Source organism: Pongo pygmaeus, chromosome 21 (assembly GCF_028885625.2).
Source record: "Pongo pygmaeus isolate AG05252 chromosome 21, NHGRI_mPonPyg2-v2.0_pri, whole genome shotgun sequence".
NCBI classification, from domain to species: domain Eukaryota; kingdom Metazoa; phylum Chordata; class Mammalia; order Primates; family Hominidae; genus Pongo; species Pongo pygmaeus.
The window spans coordinates 54,221,428-54,236,054 of record NC_072394.2 but is presented as its reverse complement, the minus strand read 5'-3'; the positions used below and the strand labels follow the sequence as shown (position 1 = coordinate 54,236,054).

General features: G+C 48.5%; 1 protein-coding gene across 3 annotated transcripts in view; it reads left to right on the top strand.

The window, feature by feature from the left end:
* The window catches only part of ATP9A (ATPase phospholipid transporting 9A (putative)), a 174,864-nt gene that overhangs the window by 144,383 nt on the left and 15,854 nt on the right, over nucleotides 1-14,627 (top strand). For all 3 annotated transcript variants that reach the window (XR_008496086.2, XM_054467116.2, XM_054467117.1), the window contains exons 18-23: nucleotides 1,264-1,434; nucleotides 4,445-4,543; nucleotides 7,529-7,618; nucleotides 7,743-7,887; nucleotides 9,006-9,070; nucleotides 12,707-12,862. Coding sequence is in view for 2 of the 3 variants with exons in the window: in XM_054467116.2 (XP_054323091.2) it covers nucleotides 1,264-1,434; nucleotides 4,445-4,543; nucleotides 7,529-7,618; nucleotides 7,743-7,887; nucleotides 9,006-9,070; nucleotides 12,707-12,862 (726 nt within the window). In the remaining variant the exon portion in view is untranslated. The remainder of the gene's footprint in view (nucleotides 1-1,263; nucleotides 1,435-4,444; nucleotides 4,544-7,528; nucleotides 7,619-7,742; nucleotides 7,888-9,005; nucleotides 9,071-12,706; nucleotides 12,863-14,627) is intronic.

The following is a 14,627-nucleotide window of genomic DNA, read 5'->3' as shown; positions in this document are numbered from 1 at the left end:
ATGCTGCCCAGGCTGGTCTCAAACTCCTGGCCTCAAGCCATCTTCCTGCCTCAACCTCCTTGTAGCTGAGATTACAAGTGTGAACCACCGCATCTGGTTCAGCTCCCTAATTTCTTTTCTTTTTTTTTTTTTAAGACAGAGTTTTACTCTTGTTGCCCAGACTGTAGTGCCAATCTGGGCACGATCGATCTCTGCTCACTGCAACCTCTGCCTCCCGGGTTCAAGCGATTCTCCTCCCTCAAGCCCCCAAGTAGCTGGGATTACAGGCACGTGCCACCATGCCTGGCTAATTTTTGTATTTTTAGTAGAGACACGGTTTTGCCATGTTGGCCAGGCTGGTCTCAAACTCCTGACCTCAGGTGATCTGCCTGCCTCGGCCTTCTAGAGTGCTGGGATTACAGGCATGAGCCACCACACCCGGCCTCGCTAATTTCTTTAAGCTGTAAAAATGTTGGGGTTGAACCAGATTATTGACTTGCTTATTGTCATCCCATCCCATAGATTGTGTGTTCCCTGAGGGGAGGGTCCTCGTCTTGTTTACTGCCGTGTCTCTGGTGCCTGGCCTAAAGCCAGCATGCAGGAATGCAAGGGAGGGAGGCGGGACACACTTCGTGGGGCCCTGCCCTGCTCCACACGGGGAAACTGCCTGGATCTCTCTTTAATATATTTGAGTTCTTTGTAAGCCATTATTTAACAAGCGTTCTAGCCCTGATAAATGCTACCTGCCTTTTAATTTTAAAAGCATGTGCTTTGAGCGGGCCCATTAGGAGATGACTGGTTTTCCTCCAGGTTTTTGCTAACATGATAAAGAGAAGAAGCGGCAGTTTGAGTTCTTGGTCTTCAGAAGCTCGACTTGGTCTTTAGACAACCTGGTGACCCCCAGTTTGGCTTACAAAGTGCATGTTGCATATGGGAGAACTTACTGTTTTTTTGAGATCTTGGTTGTGCCCGTCCCTGAGACAACCCAATGAGGTTGGTGCTGTTATTGGCATTTCGTGGCCACGGCTCAGAGAGGTTAAGTGACTTGCTGGAAGTCTCCCAGCAGGTGAGTGTAGGATGGGACTCAGGTCTGTACAGTGTCTACGTGGAGGACTTGTGAGGAAGCCGGAAGCCTGTGTCACCCCTGTGGGGTCCAGCTCACCTGCTGGGGTCCCCCACCCCATGTGGTGGGGATCGGGTGTGGCCCTTCCACTCTTGGCACTGGCCAGTCAGCCTGGCCTCTCCTCACCCTAAGCAGTGACTGCATCTGCTGGTGTGTCCCAGGCCCGCTACGTCCAGGCCAAGCTGAGTGTGCATGACCGCTCCCTCAAAGTGGCCACAGTGATCGAGAGCCTGGAGATGGAGATGGAGCTGCTGTGCCTGACGGGCGTGGAGGACCAGCTGCAGGCAGATGTGCGGCCCACGCTGGAGACCCTGAGGAACGCTGGCATCAAGGTAGGGCAGGCTGGCTGCAGGGAAGGGCACTCCAGGGCAATGCCAGTTATCCCTCAGCAGTGCAGGGAGATCAGAGGGGGAAAGGGCGGGAGGAGCAGCAGAGAAGACCAGGAGTGCCTTATCTGCAGTGGGCCACAGCCACTGTTTCTGCCCCTCCCACCCTGATTTTTTTTTTTTTTTTTTTTGAGACTGAGTCTCGCTGTGTCGCCCAGGCTGGAGTGCAGTGGCGCGATCTTGGTTAACTGCAACCTCTGCCTCCTGGATTCAAGCGATTCTTGTGCCTCAGCCTCCCTAGTAGCTGGGATTACAGGCACGTACCACCACGCCCGGCTAATTTTTATATTTTTGTAGATAGAGGGTTTCACCATGTTGGCCAGGCTGGTTTTGAACTCCTGACCTCAGGTGATGTGTCCATCTCTGCCTCCGAAGTGCTAGGATTACAGGTGTGAGCCACTGTGCCTGGCCCTCCAGCCCTGATTTTGGAAGACATCTTGTGTAGCGTTTGCCTTTACTGTACCGATGACTCCCCTGACTCCACTGGGCTCCCTGGTGCTCAAGGCTGAGCAGTGTCTGGCGTACACGGCTGCTGATTAAATTCTAGTTGAGTGATTGGCACGCCTGTCTGTCTGCCGCGTGGCCGAGTGAGTGAGTGAGTGACCACCCAGCAGAGTGACCGCCAGCACTATCACACTGTCGTATTAGCATTTTGCCCTCTACCAGTGGCGGCCCAAAAAAAATACTAGGAGTTGAATTTGGAGAGGCCAGCAGAGGGCGCGTGAGGACCTGGTCCTCAGTGGACCAAGGGAGGTGTGAACAAACAAACTCATTGGCCTGGAGCTCCTGGAAACGTGTGCCTGCCACCGGCCTCCCCTCAAAAGTGGCTCTCTGCTGCATCCTGGGGCCTGTCCTTTCAGCAGGGCCATGGCAGGAGGACAGGTTAGACGCCAGGCGACATTCAGGCCCACTGGGGACTCCCACCCCTGCGTGCCTGTTTCCTTGTAAACCCAATTTTGTCGCGTGCATTTGGCTCACAGGCCTGGTTCGTCATAAGGAAATCACCAATGGGACCTTGCTTCTGGAAGTCTGGCCGCTGGAGGCCCATTTCTGCTTCATCGTGGGGTCTGCAGCTGGGCCCTGGCCATTCCTAAGACTTTTGGAGTTTCCATTTTCTGCTTCCATCTTTGTCCTGGGGTTTTTCTCCTTCTCAAAACTGTGTTATCTCAAGACGAGATATTTTATTCACAGAGTGTGCATGTGACTTATCTTTCTAGTTTCCTGTTAGATGAGAGGAGGAGGGGAGTGCCTGGGATGGGGCAGGTTAGTTGGTAATTAAAGTCTAAGATACGATCTTGCACAGGAAATTTTCTTTTCTTTTCTTTCTTTCTTTCTTTTTTTTTTTCTTAATTTGAGACAGAGTTTCACTCTCGCCCAGGCTGGAGTGTAGTGGTGCGATCTCGGTTCACTGCAACCTCCACCTCCTGGGTTCAAGAGATTCTCCTGCCTCAGCCTCCCAAGTAGCTGGGATTATAGGTATGTGCCACCATACCTGGATAATTTTGTATATTTAGTAGAGAGGGGGTTTCTCCATGTTGGTCAGGCAGGTCTCAAACTCCTGACCTCAAGTGATCCACCCACCTCGGCCTCCCAAAGTGTTGGGATTACAGGCGTGAGCCACCGCGCCTGGCTGCACAGGATATTTTCTAAATCAGCCCCTTGTATGGATGTAGAAACTGAGGCCGAGTGAGGCATCTCCATTCCCCAGGTTCTCACATTGGGAAGCAGCAGAGCCGGGACTGGAGCTGGGGTCTTGGACCCTTCCTGGAGTACCTTCCCTTCATCCAAGCATGGGACATTAGCCATGTCGTGCACCTGATCGTTCTTTCCATGCTTTTCTGGAACTTGAACTTCCCAATTCCTTCCCAGTGTTTGTTCTCTTACATCAAAACCTGAGAACTATGACTAAATGAGGCTCACCAAAAAGAATATTATTTTTAGGACAGGCGGGATATTGAGGGAAAACAGACCCAGCTAGGGGAGAGGGCCTGGGAGGCTCAGCCCTGAGAGGTGCCCGGTGCCTTCCTTCTGCCCGTCTCACTGCCTGGGTTCCCATCCTACGTCTCCCTTGATTTCTTCTGTGACCCTTGGGAAATGACTGAAGCTCTTAGCGCTTCCATTTCCGGCCTCCAGAAGCTGTCACGAAGGTAACAGGGAGCTCAGCGTGGGTGCTGGGCACGTAGTGGACACTCGGGAGACATTTGTCGTGGTCTTCTTTCTTATACTTTCCCTGCTATCCAGATTTTCTTTGACTGATAGCGCCAAGACTGCTCCCAGCTGGGAGCAAAGAGAACAAAAGGGTTAATGAAGTAAAATCACAGAGCAGGAAGCACGTTCCATGAGGACTCTGAAGACCCGGATTCTGGGCCTGGTTAGGACAAGAGGTAGCTGTGTGGTTTGGGGGAAGTCATCTCCCCTCTCTGAGCCCACAGCAGAGAAATGCAGTGTGAGCTAATGCACGATATGGAAGAACCTGACTCATTTACGGTCAGCGTTTTATAAGCTGAGTTAAACCCCAGGAGGGTCTGTCTTGCTCATCCAACTACATAGAAAGTCCACAGCGTCAAAAATGAGTGTTTCCTGTAGAATAGAGAAGTGCCTCCTCACCCGTACAGCCTTTCCCTTCTTTAGGATATTTATCACTTTAAGAAAAATCCTCAGAAGGGGAATTATGCGGTCCAAGGACCGAGCTTCATAGTACCTCCTGTAGTGTGTGGCCAAATGGCCCTTTCTAGAAGCATCTGCCAGTTTTTGCCGCTACCAGCAGTGGTTGCTTGGAGTCCCAGAGCCCTTCAGCCAGGGCACTTGCTGTGTTATGTTGGGGACAGCACGAGTTGGCAGGAGGTAAATGGAACATACCAAGTTCAGCTCCATGTTCTTGGAAACTCAGCTGTTGCAGATGACAGGCCGGCCTCAAAAACTAATAAACAGGACCTCTGTCATGCCATGATTTCAGGTTTGGATGCTGACAGGGGACAAGCTGGAGACAGCTACATGCACAGCGAAGAATGCACATCTGGTGACCAGAAACCAAGACATCCATGTTTTTCGGCTGGTAAAGTGTCCTCTATGTTAGGGCCATGTGGGGGTGATGTTCAGTTTGTCCTATAACCTCCTAACCTCAAGTGGGCCCCTTAAGAAGGGAGGGGGCAGCATGTGAATTACCTAGGGTGGGGAGCATCCACCACGGTTGCTTTGGATGGGATGATTAATGACCCAGGTGCCGGCTGGAGAGTTCCTTCCAATAGTGGTTTAGGAGCACCTCCTTCTAGTCCTGCACTAATGCCGTGCTCTTAACCTTTTGGGGGTCATGGTTCCTTTGAGAAGCTGATGAAAGTCAGGCACTCCCCCCGAAAGATGCAGATCCACTCATACACATGAAATTATGCATGGGATTCCTGGGATTTCAGTGAACCCCTGAAAGTCAAGTCGTTGGATAAGAAAGAAATTCCAGGCCACAGATACTGGTCTATCTGCCCTCCTGAGGGGGGAAGCATTTAGGACCATTGAGGAGCCTTTTGAAGGAGGTGAACTGGATGGGCAAATGAGAAATCGCCCGCCCTTGTGGCAGACATTGACTGAGACAATGCGCACATCAGGCTTTATTGCACTGGGGAGGTGCGGGGACCGGGTCCTCTTTGGGGCAGGATATAGTAATTCCACTGATGTGAAACCAGAGCCACGATGGCAAACAACTGGGGGTCCCTAGATGTTTGGGGGTCTCCCCTTCACCCCACCTTTGGTCCATAGCACACAGAAGCTTCAAAAAATCCTGGGATTTTTGAAATAGCATAGCGTTGTGTAGAGGCAGGTATAGTCAGTTCTCATCATTCACAGATTCTTTGTGAATTCTCCTCCTCCCAAAATTTATCTGTTACTCCAAATCAGTACTCTTGATATTTTCACTGTCATACGTAGAGTGGCTTAAATCTTTTTGTTTGTTTGTTTTTGTTTTTTTTTTTTTTGAGATGGAGCCTTGCTCTTATCGCCCAGGCTGGAGTACAGTGGTGCTCACTGCAACCTCCGCCTCCTGGGTTCAAGCAATTCTCCTGCTTCAGCCTCCCAAGTAGCTGGGATTACAGGCGCCTGCCACCACACCTGGCTAATTTTCGTATTTTTAGTAGAGACGGGGTTTCACCATGTTGGCCAGGCTGGTCTCGAACCCCTGACCTCAGGTGATCCTCCCACCTCAGCCTCCCAAAGTGCTGGGATTACAGGCGTGAGTCACCACACCTGGCCTAGAGTGGCTTAAAATTTTAGCTGCCTGAGACACACATTCCCACCTGAGGTTGAACAAGGCCACGCACTCCTTCCTTTAAGCCTCGTGTGACGAACAAGTGTCCTTTTTGCAGTCCATTAAGTATCAGGTTTTTCGCATTTTTGTGCTTTTTGTTGGCAGTTTGTTGTTTAAAATGGCGCCAGCACAGCGCTTCTTTGCTGGCTCGTGTTCCTAAGTGCAGGAAGGCTGTTGATGTGACTTATGGAGAAAATGCGTGTGTTAGATGAGCTTCCTTCAGGCATGAGTTTACAGCACTGGTGGCTGTGAGTTCAATGTTAATGAATCCAGGTGTCTTTAAATAGAAACACACATAAAATAAGGTTATATATTTATGAAGATATTGCGACCAGGGGCAAAAACCTAACCCTGGATTTCCCCTACAGCTGGTGGTTTAGTATTTGCTAATTCAGTGTTCTCAGTGACTTTAGAAAACGTAGCTACTGTGAATAATGAGAACTGACTGTCTCTTCTAGAATTCAGGCATTGCAAACTAATGACCTGTGTGCTAGCCACCTGTTTTTCTAAACAGCAGGTATTTTGTTTTATTGGAGTGTAGACAGACCCGCTTGTTTGCGTATGGTGTAGGACTGCTTTTGGATTACAACGGCAGAGCTGAGTGGTTGTGATGGAGACCATGTGGTCCTCAAAGCCTACAATAGTTAACATCTGGTCCTTTACAGAAAAGTGGCCCAGCCCCTGCTAGGTGCCTGGCTCTGCATACCTGCGCTACAGCATATTAGCCATGTGTCTTTAGTCAGGCTAGCAAATGTCACCATGCTTCAGTTTCCTTAGGTGCAAAATAGAGCTGTCTTCTTTTTGGCACCTCATAGAGCCATTGCGAGAAATAAATGAGAAAAATCCACTGAGTGCATAGTCCAACGCCTGGCTTAAAATGAAAGTACAGGCTTTTTTTTTTGTTTGTTTTTTGAGACAGGGTTTTGCTCTTGTTGCCCAGGCTGGAGTGCAATGGCGTGATCTCGGCTCACCGCAACCTCCACCTCCCAGGTTCAAGCGATTCTCCTGCCTCAGCCTTCCGAAATAGCTGGGATTATAGGCATGCGCCACCAAGCCCGGCTAATTTTGTATTTTTAGTAGAGATGGGGTTTCTCCATGTGGGTCAGGCTGGTCTTGAACTCCTGACCTCAGGTGATCCGCCCACCTCAGCCTCCCAAAGTGCTGAGATTACAGGCGTGAGCCACTGCGCCCGGCCTTTTTTTTTTTTTTTTTTAAAAAAAAAGAAAAGACTAGTCTTGCTCTGTTGCCCAGGCTGCCAGTGCAGTGGCGTGATCTCGGCTCACTGCAGCCTCTGCCTCCTGGGTTCAAGTGATTCTCCTGCCTCAGCCTCCCAAGTAGGTGGAATTACAGGCACCCACCACCACGCCTGGCTAATTTTCTATTTTTAGTAGAGAGTGGGTTTCACCATGTTGGCAAGGCTGGTCTCAAACTCCTGACTTCAAGTGATCCGCCCGCCTCAGCCTCCCAAAGTGCTGGGATTACAGGCGTGAGCCACTGCGCTCGGCCAGTACAGGCATTTTTAGTCCTGGGGGAAATTGTAGGTGGTGGTTGGCACACGGGCTCTCTTGATTCCTGCAGAGTCGTAACCAATAGGATTCCATTTGGTGCTGCCTCTGGTGGCAGGGGAGGGGAGGGACCCTTGGCTGGGGTGGCCGTTGTCTTCATGTGGGCTCCTGGAAGCCACTGTTTATTGTTCTATCATCTCCGGAGAGCAATGCCTCCTTCTCCATCTCTGTTCCCTTCCAGGTGACCAACCGCGGGGAGGCTCACCTCGAGCTGAACGCCTTCCGCAGGAAGCATGATTGTGCCCTGGTCATCTCGGGAGACTCCCTGGAGGTGAGCTTGGGGACCCCTGAGAGCCAGTCCTCCCAGCAGCCTGGAGCTTATCTGGCTTCGGCAGGGGCACTGCAGGCTGGGCAGCGACCTCCACCAATACACCACCTCTCCCTCCACCCTGCAGGTTTGCCTCAAGTACTATGAGTACGAGTTCATGGAGCTGGCCTGCCAGTGCCCGGCCGTAGTCTGCTGCCGCTGTGCCCCCACCCAGAAGGCCCAGATCGTGCGCCTGCTTCAGGAGCGCACGGGCAAGCTCACCTGTGCAGTAGGTAGGCGAGGCTCAGGCTGTGCCGCTGGCCCTGACCTGCCGGTGCACCAGGCTCCCTTTCCCTAAGGATGTTTGGACACTGCTGCTCGTTCTTCAGATTCCCCAGGCCCCTTTGTTCAGGTCATGATTTTTCTCCACCTCGCAGACTTTGGCTCTTTTTGTTATTATTTTTAATATTTCCCTTGGAGAGCAGATAAGCATGTGCCAGGCCTCTACTCCTTTGCTAGTGGCTCAAGAGTGCAGCCTTCCAGGGGGTGGAGACCACACACTGTGGGGTTGGATCTGGGTTCAAATCTTTCCACTGGCTTTTGCTAGTGGGTGCCCCAGGTGGCTTCTTTCACCTGTCTGAGCCTTGGTTTGCTTATGGTAGAATGGGAATAATAATTGTGCCTTCTTTAAATGGTGTCACGAAGACTAAAAGCAGTCACTGTTTTTTTTTTTTTTTTTTTTTTTAAGATGGAGTCACACACTATCGCTCAGCTGGAGTGCGGTGACACAATCTCAGCTCATTGCAACCTCCGCCTCCTGGGTTCAAGTGATTCTCCTGCCTCAGCCTCCAGAGTAGCTGGGACTACAGGCACGTGCCACCACGTGTGGCTAATTTTTGTATTTTTAGTAGAGACGGGGTTTCTCCATGTTGGCCAGGCTGGTCTCGAACTCCTGACCTCAGGTGATCTGCCTGCCTCGGCCTCCCGAAGTGCTGGGATTACAGGCGTGAGCCACTGTGCTCAGCCTAAAAAGGATCACCTTTAAAATGTGCTTGCCACGCTGCATGGAAAGCATCCAGTAAGAGCACTATAAGTTGCTGCTGATGGTAATCCTGGGGTATCCCGGCCTCCGAGGAGGACAGGTGGTGGAAAATACCTATGTGGACACAGTCCCACTGCCGCTGCTCAGTGCCGGGACCCTCGGCAAGCCACCTGGGCTCTCTGACACTCAGCCACTCTGCCTGTGAAACAGGATCTTGGTAGTGCAAGGGGTTGGAGAGATGGAATGGACGGGGCAGGCCAGGCACTCAGCAAGCGCTCCGTGAAAGACGAGAGTGCGGTAAGGACAAGCATACGTTCTTGTTTAAGGTACGAATGAAACATCTTTTCTCTCTGGTCTGTGTGGCTGCAGGGGACGGAGGCAATGACGTCAGCATGATTCAGGAATCTGACTGCGGTGTGGGAGTGGAAGGAAAGGTGAGAGTGTTTCCTTCTGCTCGGCTCCACTTGCTGTAGTTTCTTGGTTCTTTTTCCCTCAAAGACACAGCTTTAAGCCTTCTGGAAATTCCAGATAAAGAATGATAAAACATAAGGAACCATGTGTCACAGTTACCTCGTGTTACTGGGAAGATAGAGGTCTGTATTGCTACATCTTACAGACAGATGAATGTTGGCTTTTTGTTTGCCAAGACCTGAATTTAAAAAAAGAAAAAGTGTTTCTAGGCCGGGTGTGGTGGCTCACGCCTGTAATCCCAGCACTTTGGGAGGCTGAGGCGGGTGGATCACTTGAGGTCAGGAGTTCGAGGCCAGGCTGGCCAACTTAGAGAAACCCTGTCTCTACTGAAAATACAAAAATTAGCTGGGCATGGTGGTGGGTGCCTGTAATCACAGCTACTTGGGAGGCTGAGATAGGAGAATCGCTTGAACCCGGGAGGCAGAGGTTGCAGTAAGCCAAGATTGCGCCACTGCGCTCCAGCCTGGGCAACAGAACAAGATTCCGTCTCAAAAAAAAAAAAAAAAGTTTCTTTATATTCTTAGGGTATGGTAAGTATACTTCAGACTTCTCTGGGACAGTCAGCATTGTCAGTAAAAGCATTAGTTATCCTGTTCTGTGCTGATCTCTTGGGCGCTATGGAAGAGTGTGGCTTGGTTCACTTCTCACCAAAAGGCCTTGGCAGGTATAATTTTTAAAAGTTGGTGTGTTAGGAAATATTTTTTCTGTCTTTTTCTCCTTGCCAATTGTGCGCTTGCCTCTTATAGTTTACTTGGCCCTAATTTGTGACCTCTAAATGACAAGAGGCAAGAAGATGGGTCACCGAGTTTGTTAGGACTGTGTGTGAAGGGCTGGAAGCGGTGACTCATGCCTGTAATCCCAGCAGTTTGGGAGGTTGAGGCGGGAGGATCACTTGAGCTCAGGAGTTCGAGACCAGCCTGGCAAACATGGTGAAACCCCGTCTCTACTAAAAATACAAAAATTAGTGAGATGTGGTGGCACATGCCTGTAATTCCAGCTACTCAGGAGGCTGAGGCAGGAGAATCACTTGAACCCGGGAGGTGGAGGTTTCAGTGAATCGAGATTGAGCCACTGTACTCTTGCCTAGGTGAAAGAGCAAAACTCCATCTCGAAAAAAAAGAAAAGAAGTGTGTGTGAAGTATAGGAGTGCCAAGGCCCGGAGGGAGCAGCAGAGATGCTCCCCTGTACTGTCCATCCTGTTGCATAGCTTCATGACTTTGGCTGACCCATAGGGCTTTTTTTTCCCCTCTTTCCCACCCTTTCTGGTTCTCTGGTTCTCAGCAAGATGACGATGATTTGAAGTTGCAGAGTGAAATGATTTTTGAATGAGATATATCAGTAGTCTGTATAGATTCCCTGAATACAGTTTTTAAGAAGCATGTTTTTGAGTTTAATGGAATTCTCTACCAGTTCTTATAAAAATTAAAGCATTTTCCCTTCTATTAAAAATGGTATTCTGATTCCTTTGTTTCTTGGGATATAAAATAGTGCTCACTATAAAAAATTAAAAGAATCTAGGCCAGGTTCGGTGGCTCACACCTGTAATCCCAGCACATTGGGAGGCCGAGGTGGGCAGATTACCTGAGGTCAGGAGTTCAAGACCAGCCTGGCCAACATGGTGAGACCCCGTCTCTACTAAAAATACAAAAATTAGCCAGGCATGGCAGTGAGTGCCTGTAATTCTAGCTACTCAGGAGGCTGAGGCAGGAGAATTGCTTGAACCCAGGAGGCAGAGGTTGCAGTGAGCGGAGATTGTGCCACTGCACTCTAGGTGACAGAGTGAGACTGTCTCAAAAATATATATAACATAAAATAAAAGAATCTAGAAGTAAAACCCATCTTTTAGGTAACTGCATCAAATGAATAACACTGGTTATTCTCTCAACATTTTTTCTGTGTGTATATTACTGGTTATGAGTGTGTATATATTTGCTATCTATACAAATATCTTACACATGTATATATATAATTTTCATGTATTTTTTTAAATTGAAAACACACTGTACATTTTGTTATGCAGCTTGCTTAAATCTGTTACATCATGGATTTGTTCCTACATGAGAGCATACAGAGCCATCACTTCTTACTCTGACTCTACCTTTTTATTTTGAAAAATATCAAAAGTTGAAATACAACAATGGAAAAGTTGAAATAGAACAGTGAGCATCCATCTACCCTTCACTTTGGCCAATTGTTACTATTTGCTACATTATCTTTCTTTCTTTGAATCAGTAGAAAGTAAATTGTATGTAATGTTACCCCTAAATATTTCAACTGGATCTATTTAGAACAAGGACATTCTCCCACACAAAGTAACATCATAACCACGCCCCACCCCCCCTGCCCCCCTACCCACCCCCACCCCATGTAACATTGATACAATGGTACTATATAATATTCATGCTCAACCCCGTGTAACATTGATATAATGGTACTGTATAATATTCATGCTCAAATTCCCCCATCTGTCCTCTGAGTATCTTCACAGCTTAAGTAATAAAAGCTCCAGGAAGGATTGCAAATCACATTTGTTAGCATGTCCTCGTGTCTCTGATCTTCTTTATTGTAGAACACGTTTCTCTCTTTTTGTTTGGTTAGAGGGTGTTTTGTTTTTCATGTCAGTGACATTTTTGAAGCATTCAGGACAGTTGTGGTGTCTCATGGCACGCAGTCCTCGAACCCATCAGATTGATTCGGTTCCGATTCTGGTTTGGCATGAGCACTGTACACGAGGAATTGGTGTTCTTCCTGTTGCGTCACATCCAGAGGCTCTCATGTCCCTCTGTCCCTTTATTGTTGGCTGTCACTGCCTTTTATAATGAGAGAATTCAGCCAGGTGCAGCTGCTCATGGCTGGAATCCCAGCACTTTGGGAGGCTGAGGCGGGCGGATGGCTTGAGCTCAGGAGTTTGAGACCAAACTCGGCAACGTGGAGAAACCTCATCTCTACCCAAAATAACTAAATTAGTCAGGTGTTGTGGTGCGTGTCTGTACTCCCTGCTGCTCAGGAGGCTGAGGTGGGAGGATGGTTTGAACCTGGGAGGCAGAAGTTGCTGTAAGCCGAGATCACACCACTGCACTCCAGCCTGCGTGACAGAGTGGGACCCAGTCTCAAGAAAAAATAAAAATTAAAAAATACAAAATGAGAGAATTCCATTATATGGTTGCAAGTTATTCCCACTTCTGTGAGTGTGCAGAGCTGTATATTCCGGAATATCCCGTCTAATATTGTTAGTAGCTCTGGGTTTTTGCCTCATGTTTAATTAGCTCTTAAGGGAACTGAATGTTTTAAAATATCTATCTTTAAATGATTCTTTGCTACTTATGGGGTGGGCTGAACTCCCAAGGCCTAATATTAGATCCACTTCACCTCCAAATTATAACTATATGCGATTCAGAATGGTTTTTATTTAAATAAATTCCCCTTTTAAAATCAAATTTAGACTTGGACCACCAACTGCGTATAGCTTGAAACCAAAGAATTTCTTTCTTGAAGTTCTTCAAAGATCTCCTTACAATGTCTTGCTTTTTCAATGAAAGAAAATGTGTTTGCCCTGACCTCTTATGCTTCTGACGGTGCCTAATTTTATTGGATTTTAGGAAGGAAAACAGGCTTCGTTGGCTGCAGACTTCTCCATCACTCAATTTAAGCATCTTGGCCGGTTGCTTATGGTGCACGGCCGGAACAGCTACAAGCGGTCAGCCGCCCTCAGCCAGTTCGTGATTCACAGGAGCCTCTGTATCAGCACCATGCAGGTGAGTGGACAGCTGGCCCCTCTGCACATGTACGTGTGGCTATACCATGTAGGTGGGTGGGCAGCTGGTCCCTCTGCACAGGTGCATATGGCTATGTAATTAGCATGGGAAAAGCCTGGGAATTAGACTATGCTTTGGAGCTGTCACCCCTACCTCACCAGTTTAAATCCCCCACCTGGCTACATTCTAGCTGATAGACCTTGAGCCAGTCCCTGAAGTTCTTGGTGCTCAAGATTCCTCCCCTGTTAAGTGGTGCTGGTCATTCCTGCCATGTGGTGAGGATGTGTGCGTTAGCAGTGGTGACGTCCAGTGCCTGGCTTGGGGCAAGTGGAGTGTACATGAGTTATTTTAATTATGGGTAGGTTGTTATAATTTGTTTGCTGGAGTGAAAGATGCAGAGTTAAATGCTGAATGACTATTCAGGCCCTGGTTTTTCACCTTTTGCAGAGGTAAGGGCCATCAGAGAACAACCACTAAAGAAGAACGTACTTTGCTTGTGTGCTTCCTGTACCCTAGGCATCAGGCTAAGTGTTCACAATGCAGTGTCTCACATAAGCCTCACAATAGCCTGAGCCCATTTTACAGATGGGGAGGCTGAGGCTGAGTATGGATGAGAAATCTGCGTGTCCCGCAGGGATTCAGTCAGCTCAGGCAGGTGGACCTCAAAGCCTGTAGTCACAATCTGAGTATCCTTCTTGACACACCCATCATGGAGGGCCTGGGACCGTGTCCACTTGCAGGGGTCAGCGTGACACCTGGCACTGAGGTTGACTCGGCATCATGGTTCTGTCTTCCAGCAGAGCCCAGTGGGGAAACTGAGTTTAGTTATTATGATCACGAATACCTTTGGAAGTTAACATCTTGTTCCCGTCTTGCTTTTTCATAAAAGGATTCTAGAATATATATTTTCCCACCTTCTCTCTCACAAACTTCTTCAAAATCTGACATCATAGCCCAGGCATAGTGGCTCACGCCTGTAATCCCAGCACGTTGGGAGGCCGAGGTGGGCGGATTGCTTCAGGCCAGGAGTTCAAGACCAGTCTGGTCAACATGGTGAAACCCTGTCTCTACAAAAATTAGCTGGAAGTGGTGGCATGCGCCTATAATCCCAGCTACTTGGGAGCCTAAGGCACAAGAATCACTTGAACCTGGGAAGTGGAGGTTGCAGTGAGCTGAGATTGCGCCACTGCACTCCAGCCTGGGCAACAGAGTGAGACTCCATCTCAAAAACAACAACAGCAACAAAATTTGCCATCAGTCTGTAGCAATTAAGTATAGAGTAGAAAGGAGGCCAAAGGAGGGAAAGAAAATATTTTTGGTGTTGAAAAGCTATTGATTGATCTTCCTTTTTGGGCATTGAGGTGAAAATGCTCCCAGTTGAGTGGTGAGAAGGTAGGCGCAGCAGATCCTGGAACTCACGTCTCCTTCTGGCCATACCACTAAGGATCTGTGAGACCTTGAGCAAATAACTTTACTACTGTAGGCCTCAGTCTTCCCACCTGGAAAATGGGGATGATGAGATCCTCCTTGCCCTCGGACAGGGCCACTGTGAAAAACAGAGAAGTTTTTAAGGCAGCAGTGCTAAGGCATCCTTACCGTGATTAGCAGAAGTAAAATAAGGTAATATGTAAACATCAGGTGATATTTTAATTTGTGAGAATGTTTAATCATACTTGAAAGGTGGTCTGCCTTGTACAATGTATCAGGTAGTGCTGCTTTGGGTACATGAGAATTCACTGTCCAGTGGCTACACCCCAGTTTTTTG